This window comes from Schistocerca serialis, chromosome 2, assembly GCF_023864345.2.
Source record: "Schistocerca serialis cubense isolate TAMUIC-IGC-003099 chromosome 2, iqSchSeri2.2, whole genome shotgun sequence".
Taxonomy (NCBI): domain Eukaryota; kingdom Metazoa; phylum Arthropoda; class Insecta; order Orthoptera; family Acrididae; genus Schistocerca; species Schistocerca serialis.
Genome location: NC_064639.1, coordinates 552,649,922 through 552,664,776, shown reverse-complemented (window position 1 = coordinate 552,664,776; position 14,855 = coordinate 552,649,922). Strand labels below are relative to the sequence as shown.

The window sequence follows — 14,855 nt, the reverse complement described above, 5'->3', positions numbered from 1 at the left end:
TGCCCCAGCACACTGTGCAGTCCATGTGTACTCTGACTCCTGCAAGCTTCTTCCTGTTTCCCCACTTGAAGGCGGCCATGAAAGGTGAACATTGTGTGGACATGAATGGCATCAAAGATTGTGCGACAGCTGTCCTGTGATCAATTCCACAGGAGGTCTTTGATGATAGTTTTCAGAAGTTGTACGAATGTTGTCGAAAGTGTTTTGTGGTGGGTGGTGACTATTTTGAATGGCATTAAAGAACATTTGTATGTATATTTATTTTATTTGTTGTCTGATAGCATTCACCAAACTCCTTAGCTCCACCACATATATTTCCTTGAATGGGTGTACAGATCATTAGCATGACTTACGAATTACAGTAGAGCACAACTTTTTGTACAACATATACCACAAAGGCTTAACAAAACAATCAAGATTACAATATATTTCATTTGTTGTGAAACCGTTTTGTTTTTTTATTCTAATTTTTGGAGAGTGTGGTTGCTCCTTGATGGTCAAGCCACCACCTAGCCACAATGCCAAAATGTAAAAGGCCCCACCTACAGCAGGTGAAGCAGATTGTTGCCACCTTATGTTGTTTTCTCATATTCCACACCTCCCGTTTAAAATCTGCACATATGAGAACAAATACCCATGCACAGTATACGCCATGCGACTTACACCCTACTTCATATTATTCTGTCATGATCATCTTCCCTTGTACTACACAAGGAACGTGAAATGCCATTCGCCTTATCAGCATATAACACTTCATATTCCCCCACTTAAAAGAAAGATTTCGGGACATCTCACAAGCTCAAAAAAATAGCATACAGCTATGAACAACCCAATCACTTAAAATTACTGGATATGATTTTGTTCTTTAAAAAGGAATAAAACTTCATTTCTAATAACAAGTCTTTTCAGTTTTGTTGTTTCATTTCAGGTAAATGGCGGTAAACAGTATTAGTCTACTTTGTGTATCTCCATCTTTTTTACTCCACATCCTGTGTGATGTAAGTAATTGTCCTGTATTACCAGTCTTTCTATATAGAGAGATATCACTTTATATACAGGATGTCCCATTTATCTTGACCACCCTAAATAACTGTTTGTCCAGATGCAAATTACAAAATATTTCAAGCAAATGCTCTTTAGCCATCAGGGGGACATCAATCAGCATGACTGCCTTCATTGTAGCTTTGTTTTTTACAAAGATATCAACAGTGGTATGACTTTTTTAAATGGCACCCTGTATTTTTTATTCAGTAATTCATTTCCTCTCCTAATCACCTATTCAAAAATGTATCATAGTGTACCATTCACTGAAACACAATGTTATCAATTACATAACACAATACTGACGTTGACACTCTCAGCACTTAGTGCAGGTACTTGGGGGAATGGAAAACATCCACGTGCTGACGTTGACAGAGGACAAATGTAAACATAAGAAGAATGCACACCCGTCATTCTGTCAACCATGATCAGTTGAAGAGTTGTGTGAGTAGAATGTACAAAGAGAAGGTAGAAACACTCCTCATCTATGGGGAGTGTATGTTAGCAGAACAGTAATTGCAATATTGTTTTCTTATGTACGGGTATATTTAATACAGTAGTGTAGTCCTTTTAAATACTGTTGTGTAGAGTAGGCATACAGTAAAGGCTGTCCTTCCTACAAACTACATCGACATAACATTTCTTTTATTGTTGTAGTAGTTGTTGTTGTTGAAGGTAGGCAAAATACTACGCAGGCAGCAGAACTGTACAGAGCACAATATCCTGACAAGAACCCACCTTCCTGATGTATGTTTTCTCGTCTTGTTGCAACGCTTAAGAAAACGGGAAGTTTCAGCCCACAACAATGCAATCATCGTAGAACTCACACAGACAAAACTTCCGAAGTTACTGTTCTCACTTCTGTTGCTATGAATAAACATGTGATCACATGACAGCTTGAGCACAAGATTGGCATTCCTAAAACCAATGTACATTGTATTCTTACATGTCACCATTTCCATCCTTACCATGTACACCTACATCAAAAATTGCATGAGAATGATTTCCAGATTCATGTGCAGTTCTGTCAATAGGCACAGCAGCAAATCCTTGGCAACCTGAACTTCCTCTCCTATGTTCTATTTACCGATGAATGTTCCTCCTCAAACAAAGAATGTGTAAATACAAGGAACATGGAAGATTGTTGCCACGACAACCCATGATGTCTTAGACAGGTGGAACATCAGCGTCAGTGGAGAGGTAACGTCTGGTGTGGGCTGCTTGGTACTACAATTATTGGCCCTTATTTCATCAATGGTAGTCTAAACAGCACAGTGTATGCCAGCTTCCTCAGACGTATTCTTCCTCCTCTTCTGGATGAAGTGCCACAAGAACCAGAATGCTTATGTGATATCAACACAGTCAATGTCCAGCACATAATGCCTTGGGTGCACGTCATGTTCTGAACCAAAGGTATCCTGCCAGATGGATTGGTCAAGGAGGAACAGTTACTTGGCCTGCTAGGTCTCCTGACTTAAATCCTCTGGAATTTTTGCTTTGGGGATGCATTAAAGACGTTGTCTATCATGATATTCCAACAACTCCAGAGGACATGTAGGAACGTATCATGCTTGCTTGTAATTCTCTTCAGCAGGCAACATTGGAAGCAGTAAATAATTCTTTCATTCAATGAATGCACCAGTGTATCGGTGTCCAGCATCACCACTTTGAGCACCATTGAATGTTCTAATCCTGGGCAATGGTACAGGAGAGTCAAAGTCAATTTTGCGTTATGTTTTTACTTGGTTTTCATTTGTTTTCTGACAACTTCAGCAAGTGGATGAGTTTGTGATCCCGAGCTCAAAGTCAATGTTGTATTACGTAATTAATAACGGTGTGTTTCAGTGAATGGTATGCTGTGATACATTTTTGAAGAGAGGAAATGAATTACCAAATAAAAAATAGAGGATGCCATTTAAAAAAGTCATACCGCTGTTCATATCTTTGTAAAAAACAAAGTGTGTGTGTGTGTGTGTGTGTGTGTGTGTGTGTGTGTGTGTGTGTGTGTGTGTGTGAACCTTCTTATTCCTGTTGCAACCATTTTCGTCTCTACTATCAGCTTGGTCTATTTGATTACAGAAATAAGTTGCAGAACACTTTGATACGTACCATGCCATTGGTCATTACACAGCTTCATACTTCTGTATTCACTGCACTTGCACTCTTCCTAAGGACAGTCACTGTGTCAAACCTCTACACCATTATAGATGTGAGTATACCATTACTTCCTTTAATAATAATAAAGAGGGTACAGGTAATTTCCTCAATGGATTCACCTGACCAAGGTACAGACCATCCCTTCTAAAAGTCTGTCTAACCTTACAGCATTCTTACCTAAATTGAATGGTACAGGCTATTCCAGGGATTCACCCTACCAAGGTATAGGCCATTTATACTGTGATCCACCTACACTTTTCCTCTCCTTCACCTCATCCAGTACTTGGGTATGCCCCATCTTAACTTAATCAGCAAACACAGTTACTAACCCTCATTTACTACCTTTTCTCACTCTAAACCATACGTTTCTCCCATAATTGCTTTCTGCTGACATTACCTGATTGCCCTCTATCTAAACATCTTAACTTCTAACTCCTTTTTTCCCTTACTCTTGTTTATAATATATATGTGTCTTGCTTCTACTTACTGATACATATTGCTTTTCCTTTACTTTCTTATAATTACCAGATTTAGACAATACAAAATATTGCTAGTTATCAAATCTTCTTGTTCTCTTGTTAACTCATAAGAATTTGCTTCTTATATTCGGCTAAGAGTTTTAAGATGCCATCAGTCTGTGTTGCCTACCATCTTCTACTTGGATACTTCACCCCTACAATGAGTGGTGTGACTAACATGTGTCACTTAACTTAACCCAAAATAAATCCTGTTAGCCTAGTGTCATTGTTATATGTGAAATACCAACCAATACAATCCCACTGTATCAAGTTGTAAATTCTCTTATATAGACTGTAAAAAGAAGATATCCTACTATAGGACCTTCACATATAGACAACAGAAAGATAGATTTGGTACTCCTTATGGAGAAGTAAGGAAAGAAAATAGAGACATTTATGTTAGGATCAAAGAATAAAAGAAGACAGTACCCCATAGATGGATTCCCTTACCACTCCCCACCCCATAAACCCCACCTGCTAAGATGCTTCACTGTGGCACTGGCCATAGAAGTTGTTCAACATTCGCTACAGAACTGACTTGCCATGGCTTTACCATTCCAGACAGCCCAAAACTTGATCCTAACAAGCCTCCATGAAATGCAATGGAAAAGGCAAGTATATTCATGTAAGACATCATCAATGGTCAATATAATTTCTGTGATCATTTCCTCTCATTGGTCAATAATCAGTAGAAGTGATATCACTGCCCTAATAAAATTCAAATACAAACCCAATCATTCTATTCTTCTTTCTTTACATTTGAAAAATATACAGAATATTTAGCTTGCTATATTCATGACTTATGCGAAGACCTTGTGATTTAAAGCAGTTCTCTACAAGTGTCATAGTGCGACAACTATGATAAGATAATAGAGCCAGAATTGTTCTTATACTTGGTTTTTCATGTACTACATGTACATCATACATCATCAAAAGTTTCCTTTGAATGTTAATTCATAGTAAAGTTTATTAACTAAGTTCATGGCTATCTTTGTAAACATACCAAAGCATTATTATTGAATAAACATTACACGCTGCGCATACAAGTGTTGGGGTCTTTTTTTTCCCTCTATTTCTGCAAGAACTGGTAGTACAAGGGATAGAAGATAACAGAAGAGTTAAAGACAGTAGAAACTGTCCCTGAGAAAACTAAGACAGAAATACGGGAACAATTCAATTTAGTCAGCCAGTGGTCATCAATCCACTGAATTCACAAAGGGCGTGAACTCTGCTGAGGCGATAAATCTTTGAAACATATATATACATATAAAAACAAAGATGCTGCACACACACACACACACAATCATACACACACACACACACACACACACACACACACACACACACACACACAATGTGCGCGAGTGTATACCTGTCCTTTTTTTCCCTCTAAGGTAAGTCTTTCCGCTCCTGGGATTGGAATGACTCCTTACCCTCTCCCGTAAAACCCACATCCTTTTGTCTTTCCCTCTCCTTCCCTCTTTCCTGATGAAGCAACTGTGGGTTGCAAAAGCTTGTAATTTGTGTGTGTGTTTGTGTGTTTTTTGTCTCCATCAATATACCAACGCTTTCGTTTGGTAAGTTACAGCATCTTTGTTTTTAGATATATTTTTCCCACATGGAATGTTTCCCTCTATTATATTCATATATTGTATAACCCTTTATCTTGCTGTGGATAATAGATATACTGCTTTTGGATGAGGTATATTCTGAACTTTAAAAGGTCCACTGTAATGATGAAAAAATTTGCTCATTTTCTTCTTTAAATCTCAGCTATGATGAAAATCGTGCACTAATACCAAATCATCTATTTGAAAGTTTGGTACAATAGCCTTATCATTAAAAGTTCTGACTCCATTTTGTGCCTGTGTAACCAAGTTCTCTTGTACCTTCTCTTGCAACTTTTCCAAGTCAATCGCCAGTGAAATTGGTAATGTAAATAATTTTAACAAGGATTCTCTTATGAAGATTTTATTCATAACTTCTACAGGAGCTGATACTGTTGACATATGTGGTAATTCATTAAGGATTACTTGAAATTCCGGCACTAGTTGTGCCCAAGTAGTGTGACTTGTACAACAGTATCTTTTACACAATTATCCTAATTCCTTCATGACACGTTCATAAGGATTCGTTTGTGGACTACACTTGGATTTAGTTAAGTATCTTACTCATTCCCAATCCAGAGAAGGAAAGTTGCTACTCACCATATAGCGGAAAAGCTGAGTCGCGATAGGCACAACAAAAAGATTCACACAATTATAGATTTTGGCCATTAAGGCCTTTCTTAGCAGTAGACACACATACACACACACATTCACACAACTTGCACATATGTCTGGAGTCTCAGAGAACTGAAACCACAATGTGAGCAGCAGCACCAGTGCAAGGATGTAGTTGGTCATGGAGACTAGGAAGGAGGTTGTGGATTTGGAATCCATAGGGCGACTGGATAGGTAGTGTTCAATAGCAGTAAGGACATGGGCATTAGGAATGTTGTGTACAGGGAGGTGGCATTAATAGTGACGAGCAGAGCACCGTGTGGTAAAGGGACAGGAACTGTGGAGAGTCAGTCAAAGAAATGGTTGGTATCTTTTATATAGGAGGATAGGTTCTGGGTAATAGACTGAAGGTGTTGGTCTACAAGAGCAGATATTCTCTCAGTGGGGGCACAGTAACCGGCCACAATGGGGCGTTCTGGGTGGTTGGGTTTATGGACTTTAGGAAGCATGTAGAAGCTGGGAGTGCGGGGTGTGGTAGGGTTAAGTAGAGAGGTGGACTCTGGGGAGAGGTTCTGGGATGGGCTTAAAGATTTGAGAAGTGACTGGTGATCCTGCTTGATTACTGGAATGGGATCACTGTGGCATGGTTTGTAGGTGGAAGTATCTGACAGCTGATGGAGTCCTTCTGCCATGTAATCCTTGGGGTTCAAAACAACGGTGGTGAAAACTTTGTCTGCAGGTAGGATTATAAGGTCAGGATCAGTTACTAGATGGTGGACTGTGGTTCTTTCTGTGGATGTAAGGTTAGTTTGCATGTTGAGAGATTTGAGGAATGACAGTGGGGCAAGGTTTGAGGTAAAGAAATTCTGGACGGTTATCAGGGGTTGGTTTGGAGGCAGTGGGAGTGGATCACGGTTGGATAGAGGAGTGAACTGAGTTACGCAAGGTTCAATATTGGTTGAGTCTGATTGGTCGGGTTGGTGGCGAGAAAGTGTTTCCACTGTATGGACCAGGAGAAGGAGAGAAGGTCTTTGAATTGTGGATTGGGGCAAAAGGTGAGGCCTTTGGAAAGGCTGATATTTCTGTGGGACTAAGGCTTCTGGGGGGAAAGGTTCGTAACTGTGTTGCAGGTCTGTTTAGGTTCTGGGTTCTGTGTGGTGGTGGGAGGGAGTTTTGGAGGGTGGGGTATGTGTAGTAGGTCTGCAAGACAGAGTTTGTCAGCTATGAGGGGACCGTGGGGAGCTTTGGAGGTTTTTGTAGAAGTGGTGGATAGTGGTAATCCGAGGTGGGAATAGGAAGTGAGCAGGATGGAGAGCTTTTTGAGGTGGTGTTGTACATGTTGGTCAAGTTCCTGGAGGGCAAGAGTTTCAATGTGTGTTACGGGTTCCAGGAATTTGGAATTACATAGAAGGAGAAGTTTGCGGATGGAGAAAAGGTACTCCTCTATCCAACTGTGATCTACCCCTACTGCCTCCAAACCACCCCCTGTTAACTTTCCAGAATTTCTTTATCTCAAACCTTGCCTCACTGTCATTCCTCAAATCTCTCAACATGCAAACTAACCTTACATCTGCAGAAAGAACCCCAGTCCACCATCTAAAAACTGATCCTGACCTTATAATCCTACCTGCAGACAAAGTTTTCACCACCGTTGTTTTGAACCCCAAGGATTACATGGCAGAAGGACTCCATCAGCTGTCAGATACTTCCACCTACAAACCATGCCACAGTGATCCCATTCGAGTAATCCAGCAGGATCTCCAATCACTACTCAAATCCTTAGGCCCATCCCAGAACCTCTCCCCAGAGTCCATCTCTCTACTTACCCCTACCACTCCCTGCACTCCCACCTTCTACATGCTTCCTAAAGTCCATAAACCCAACCACCCAGGATGCCCCATTGTGGCCAGTTACTGTGCTCCCACTGAGAGAGTATGTGCTCTCACAGACCATCACCTTGAACCTATTAACCGGAACCTATCCTCCTATATAAAGGACACCAACCATTTCCTTGACTGACTCTCCACAGTTCCTGTCCCTTTACCACACAGTGCCCTGCTCGTCACTATTAATGCCACCTCCCTGTACACTAACATTCCTAATGCCCATGTCCTTACTGCTATTGAACACTACCTATCCAGTCGCCCAATGGATTCCAAACCCACAACCTCCTTCCTAGTCTCCATGACCAACTATATCCTCACCCACAATTACTTCTCCTTTGAAGGCATTACCTACAAACAAATCCACAGTATGGCTATGGGCACCAGCATGGCACCATCCTATGCTAACCTATCCATGGGTCATCTAGAGGAATCCTTCCTAAAAACCCAGAATCCTAAACCCCTCACTTGGTTCAGATTCATTGATGACATCTTTGCTATCTGGATTGAAGGTGAGCACACGTTATTCACATTCCTCCAGAACCTCAACGACTTCTCTCCCATTTGCTTCACCTGGTCCTACTTAACCCAACATACCACTTTCCTAAATGTTGACCTCCACCTCAGAGATGGCTACATCAGTACCTCCACCCATATCAGACCTGCCAACCACCAGCAATACCTCCAATTCAGCAGCTGCCAGCCATTCCATAGCAAGAAGTCCCTTCCATACAGCCTAGCCACCCATGGTCATCGCATCTGCAGTGACAAGCAGTCCCTCTCAAAATATGCCGAGGGTCTCACTGAAGCCTTCACTGACCATGATTATCCTCCCATCCTTGTACAAATCTCCCGTGCCTTATCTTTCCAGTCTCCCACCACCTCCCAAAATCCCACACTCGGGCCACAGAGGAGCATTCCCCTCGTATCTCAGGACCATCCAGGACTGGAGCAACTGAATTACATTATCCACCTGGGTTTCGATTACCTCTCGTCGTTTCCTGAAAAGAGAAATGTCCTGCCCACTATCCTTCCCACCACTCCTACCATGGTATTCTGCCATCCATCAAACCTACACAATATACTCGTCCATCCTTACACAATCCCTGCTCCCAATCCCTTACCTCATGACTCATACCCCTGAATTTGAAGTTGAGCCTATCGGCAAAATTCAATGTGATGCATACAATCCATACCAGTTAATTCTTTGTGGAGACTGATATGGTAAGGATGATATCTATGGTGATCCAGAACATGAACACTACTCTGGCTCATGCCAGATTCCCCTGCGATTTGACGTGAACTAACACAAGTTGTTCTCAATTTATCATACGCATATTTCAATGTATGACGTGTAGGGCGAGTATGTTGAGGATATCATTCAGTGTGTAAGTCTCTAGCTCTCACTGAATTTCATTGGCATTCTCCATAAATGAGAAGCTTATCGACTTGTTCGAAGGAATACATCATTTACATTCTCTTGGTTCGACGATACTAGTCTTACCATTCCTATTAGTGTTGTATTAAGAAACTGTCAAATGGTGTTTACATCTCAATGGCATGTTAGATGGATACACTGTAGTCGGTGAATATTTACTATTTGCATGGTATATGAAAGAGAATTGTCAGAGCATGTGCTTTGATAAGTGCCGATGTTATAAGGAATACCACTCAGTCCAGGATAAGAAGATTTCAACACTGCATTGATACCAATGGTCATCACTTCAAACACCTTCTGTAAATCGACATTCATGCCACCTTTGTGACCTTCATTGACCTTCAAAGACCTTACTGTTACATACCTTTTTGTCCCATGCAACATTTGTCCCACAAAATTTTCAGTCACTGTCATACTTTTGGAGTTATTCTAGGTGGCAATAGTTAGTGACTCACCCCGTATAGAGCTCGCACATAGGTGTGTGGTGCGTAGATACAATTGTGTTAGGTGCAAGTTCAAAGGGAAGGTGGGAGACTGGGTGTTTGTGCATAGGTTTGATAATGGAGCCAACACTAGACCAATCCCTTCTAATAAACTAGGTCGCCGTTTTATATGCCCCTGTTTAATTTTATGATTTCTCAGTACAGTTAATATCTTGGTCTGTAATGCATTAAATGTAGAGATCTCTAGACTTTCTGACAGTCAGGTTATGGAGGGTAGCTAGCCCCATCTTTACCTTCTGTCCTTGGTGCCAAATGACAACAGGGTTCTTTGAGTTTCAGTGGCAGAGGTTGAGCCATGTGGGCTTGGCCTTCTACCGATTTCACCACTTGTTGACAATCTTTGTCTGGATTACTTTGGAGGTAAGCTGGTGGCACCACTGGTGCAGACAAAACGTATGAAGCAGGAATGTTTTGGACAGTGAGTGTGTGGTGTCCAGAGCAAGTCAGCTGGGGTACAAGAGGTTGGGAGTTCTGGATGGTAAAAAGGAGCACAAGTCAGCTCCTGTGAAGGTGCTGAGCCTGCAAAGTAATTTCCATGAGTGGGCATGATATTTTGGAAAACACACCAGCGACCTGGAGGTTATTTGGCTGGTTAGACACTAGTGAAGGTGGTCCAGTCTCCTGCAGGCTTAAGGAGTGGAAGGACGGTGACATACTATCCAAGTTAAGTAACTTCAACTTCCATGTATGTTCTTACATCTCGCTACCTCAAGTGCCCCCCCCCCCCCCCCCCCCCCACCTCCCACCACCACAACACTCTGCAAATCGGGCTTATGTAACCACTACACATAATTAATAGAAACTGTTTAAAGTTATTTGCTTGAAATCTGATCAGTGAATTTTGGCCAACTGTAGTAGATTATTCAGTGCCTGTTATTTTGTTTTAAAAATTCTATATTTTGGTGTCTAATGAATGACAGTAGGTACACAATTAATAGCAACTATTTAAAAATCATTTGCCTAAAATCTGATAAGTGGACTTTGGTTAAATGTTGCTGACTATTCAGTGACTGTCAATTGTTTTTAAAATTCTGTATCTTACCTGTATACTGTATGATTGTACGTTCATTATTAATGGCAGCTGTTTAGAAGTCATTTGCCTAAAATCTGATCCGTAAATTTGGCCAACTCTATCTGCCTATTCAGTGACTGTTAATTTTTATTTTTTTTATTTTTATTTTTTTTTTAATTCCGTGTTTTGCTGTCTACTGAATGATAGTGGGTTCATAATTAACAGCAGCTGTCTAAAAAACCATTTACTTAAAACCTGATCAGGGAATTTTGATTAAGTGTAGCTAATTATTCAGTAACTGTTAGTTGTTTTTAAAATCCTGAACCTTTGCTGTCTAATGAGTGACAGTGGATTCGTAATTAATGGCAGCTGTTTAAAGGTCATTTAGTTAAAAAAAACTGCTCAGTGAATTCTGCTAACTGTTTTGAATTGTCCTTAAAATTCTGTTCTTTTGGTGCATAGTTAACGGCTGGTGACTCATAATTAGTTGCAGCTGTTTAAAAGTAATTTTTCTACACTTCACTCAGTCAGTTTTACTGCTAATTGTTTTTAAAACTTGTTTGGCTTTAATGAAGACAAGTTATGTATTAAAAGTGATGAACACTGAAGTGATTATGTGAGGACCCCAGTTCTTGCATTAGGGTCACCCAATCCCAATTTTACCACCCTAATTCCTACTTGTCATGATTGGCAAATAAATCTCAGGGTGGTTCTCTTTATCATAAGGAATAAATAGTGTCACAACATGTCAAATATCTGGTTGTTATACCACAGAACAATTTACCTTTAATGTTTTTGATGTGACCACAGAAAAAAATAGAGATATATATGTAAAATTATATTCATTACACATAAAGTGAGGAAGGTAAAGCATTTTTAAATAAATACAACCTGTATCAAGATTTCAATATAATATTTTTTGATACAGTAACAGCACCTGCTGCTTACATGTTCACAGCTTGACATCAGATTGGAAAAAAGTGCAAATATGCAGAAGAAAAAAATAGATAGTCACTGCCAAATACTTCTACAAGTGTGGCTCATTAATTACAGTGGACATGATAATAGTAAAATTATTATTTTGATTATGTTATACAATGTTCTGAAATGCAGGTACACAGATCTCTTCCTCCACACTTTCTGTGCCCACCTGCTTCTCCTCTCATCTGTCAGTCCACCTCATCCTCTTATCTCTATCCATCCATCTCCTCATCCCCACTCACTCTATCTCTCAATTTCCTCCTACCCCTCTTTTTGTACATTTCCTCTATCACATCTCTCTGACTGTATCTTATTTCCCCTTCCTCTTTCCATATCCTGCTCCCCTTCTCTCTGTCCATCTTCTCCTCTGTTCTGTCAGTACATTTCCTTCTCCCCCTCTCTATCCATCTCCTCCTGTCCATTCTTCCTCTCTCTCTCCCCCTCCTCCCCCCCCCCTCTCTCTCTCTCTCTCTCTCTCTCTCTCTCTCTCTCTCTCTCTCTCCACTTCCTTCTCTCACTCTCCTTATCTGTCTGCCCCTCCACCTCTTTCTGCCCATCTCCTCCTGCCTCCCCTTTCTCTGTTCATCCCCTCTTGTCCCACTTTCTCTCTATCGGTCCTCTCCCACCCCCCTTTTCTCTATGCATTCTGTCCTCTATCCATCTTAACCTTCCTCCAACTGTGCCCATCCACATCTGCACAACAGATCGATGAAGCATGCTGATACTATACCAACACATCCAAGACCCCCCTCTCTCTGTCCATCTCAACTTCCTCCCTCTCCCTTCCCATTTCCTTCTTTCCCCACCTCTCCATCCATCTCCTTGTCACCAATGCCTCCTTCCATCCCCACCTCTCCCATTCCTCTGTCCATCCTCATTTAACCCACCTCTCTGTCAATTCCCATCTCTGCCCAACCCTCTGTCCATCCCTTTTTCCCCCTTCCTCCACCTACCCATCTCCTATGGCCCCCACTATTCGCTACTGTTCTTCTCCTCCTGCCTTCACTCTTCCTCACTGTCTTAACTTCTCCTGCCCCTGTCCCTATGTGTCCATCCCCTCCTGATCCCACTCTCTCAATCTGTCCTTCACCCCTTACTACCCTTCTCCCTACCCTCAATAAGTCTGTACACATTTCCTCCACTCCTGTCTTGCTGTTCAACTGCCCCTCCACTATGTCTGCATCCCTACATCTGCCTCGGCTGTCTCTTACCATACCCTCCTCCCAAATCTCTCTCTGTCTATCACTAACTCTCCCCTCTTTACATTCATCTCCTCCTTCCCCCCCCCCCCTCTCTCTGTCCATCCTCTCCTGTGCTCCTCTCTCCCTATCCATCCTCTCCTGCCCACCCCCCACCCCCCCTCACTGTCTATACCCTCCTCTATCTGTCTCAAGCTTCTCCCAGCCATGTGCATCCGCAACTCCTGAAAATATGTTAATAGAGCAGGCCAATACCACTCCAACACAATACACCTATCATTCAGGGCAACCTACAAATCAGGGGCTGAAAACCCATCTCCTGCCCATGATGTGTAGACTGCCCAGCAAAGCAGACAGATAAGGCAGACCTGTACTTCTCCAACAAATGGACTTGTCGTGCAGGGCAGCCTATGTGGCAGGTGATGGAAATGCATGTGTTTGCTTGTTATCTATGCTCCTATTGTAGCTAGGAGCTTATAAACCCCACAGTACTGATATTCATGACATGAAGTTTGTGATTTGTTTGCCAAATTTGATCAAAATTGATTCAGGAGTCTGGGAAGACATTCCAGCCATGCATGCGTGCATACATACATACATACATACATACATACATACATACATACATACATACTTACCGCAGCTTTACATATATGTGTACACACTGTTTGCAATCACCTTCAAGTATCAAACAGGGGATGATGTTTAATAATCTGGCATTCTTGTTACTGGGTATCACAATTCTGTAATACTTCTTCAAATTTAGAGAAACTGTGCACAGTTTAATCGTTTCACTCAGTATCTAGGCTTGCCTTCATATATCTACAGTGTCAACAGACAAAGATTAAATACACTTAAAAACTTCTAGAGTCATAGTCTACTGTCCAGAAAAACTCATTTTTAGTGTCAGTTGGCAATGATGTCTCTGATTAGTTTTTCAGTGTGCCATATCTCACATATCATACAGGAAGTGTTATCTATATGAAAAATCATTATGTCCATCCAGTGCATGTGAATGCTATCTAGCCTGAAAATGGGCATGGTGGCTTTGAACTTTACTGTAGGAAGTCATGGCTAAAACATATTAGTCACATACCAAAGACTCAGAATTCTGCCACAAAATGTTCTCTCCAACACAAATCTAGTGCAGTACCTATCATATGAATCATGTCTAGTACCACAAAAGCAATTCTGCCCTGTGTTAATTGCAGCTCATTCATCAGCACCGTCGGATTAACTATTATCCTCCTGGGCTTAAACTGTTATAATTTTCCCCTTGTTTTCTCTCATTTATATAGCTTTCATTTTTGTTCCATATCTGAGTCTTCACACTTAGTCAATACTTCCCTCTCCTTAAACTCTCTGCATTTGTTTTATTTCAATATTTGTTTGTATTTATTTATTTACCTTGTAATTCATTTAAAATGACATCATTTATTCCATTTTATTTTTCACCAACATCTTCTTTATTTACACACAAATGCTTTGGCAGATATATATCTTCACTGCCTATGTGGCTTCAGTCTTTTATCAACTCAGTCACCTCATGTTTTGTTACCAGTCCCAATTCCTGTTCAATATGTAACAAAATATTCTTACACCATTGTAGCCAGTAATTTATTATTGTTCTTTCTTCATTATCACCTTCAGTTCCCAAGTAAAATAATCTACAATTACAAAAGTTCTAAAATTACCTTTAAATATGCTATGCAGTATCTGGTCTGCTCTCTTTGCTACTATAGTTGCTACTTTTTCTTCTTTTAGAAGACTATAGTGTATTGTTACATTTGCAAGATTCATCAAAATATTACAGAAACAAACCTGTCATAGCTAGGGACTTCTTTGTAGTGGCCCATCCAAAGCTTCTCTGAACTGCCATTTTCCATTTGTTGTACTTGTGG

General features: G+C 40.8%; 1 protein-coding gene across 1 annotated transcript in view; it reads right to left on the bottom strand.

Annotated features, from left to right (window-relative positions):
- Nucleotides 1-14,855, bottom strand: part of LOC126456202 (glycerol kinase-like) — a 213,854-nt gene that overhangs the window by 15,421 nt on the left and 183,578 nt on the right. The window contains exon 11 of the mRNA XM_050091956.1: nucleotides 14,776-14,855. This exon is cut by the window's right edge and continues 7 nt beyond it. Coding sequence (XP_049947913.1) covers nucleotides 14,776-14,855 — 80 coding nt within the window. The remainder of the gene's footprint in view (nucleotides 1-14,775) is intronic.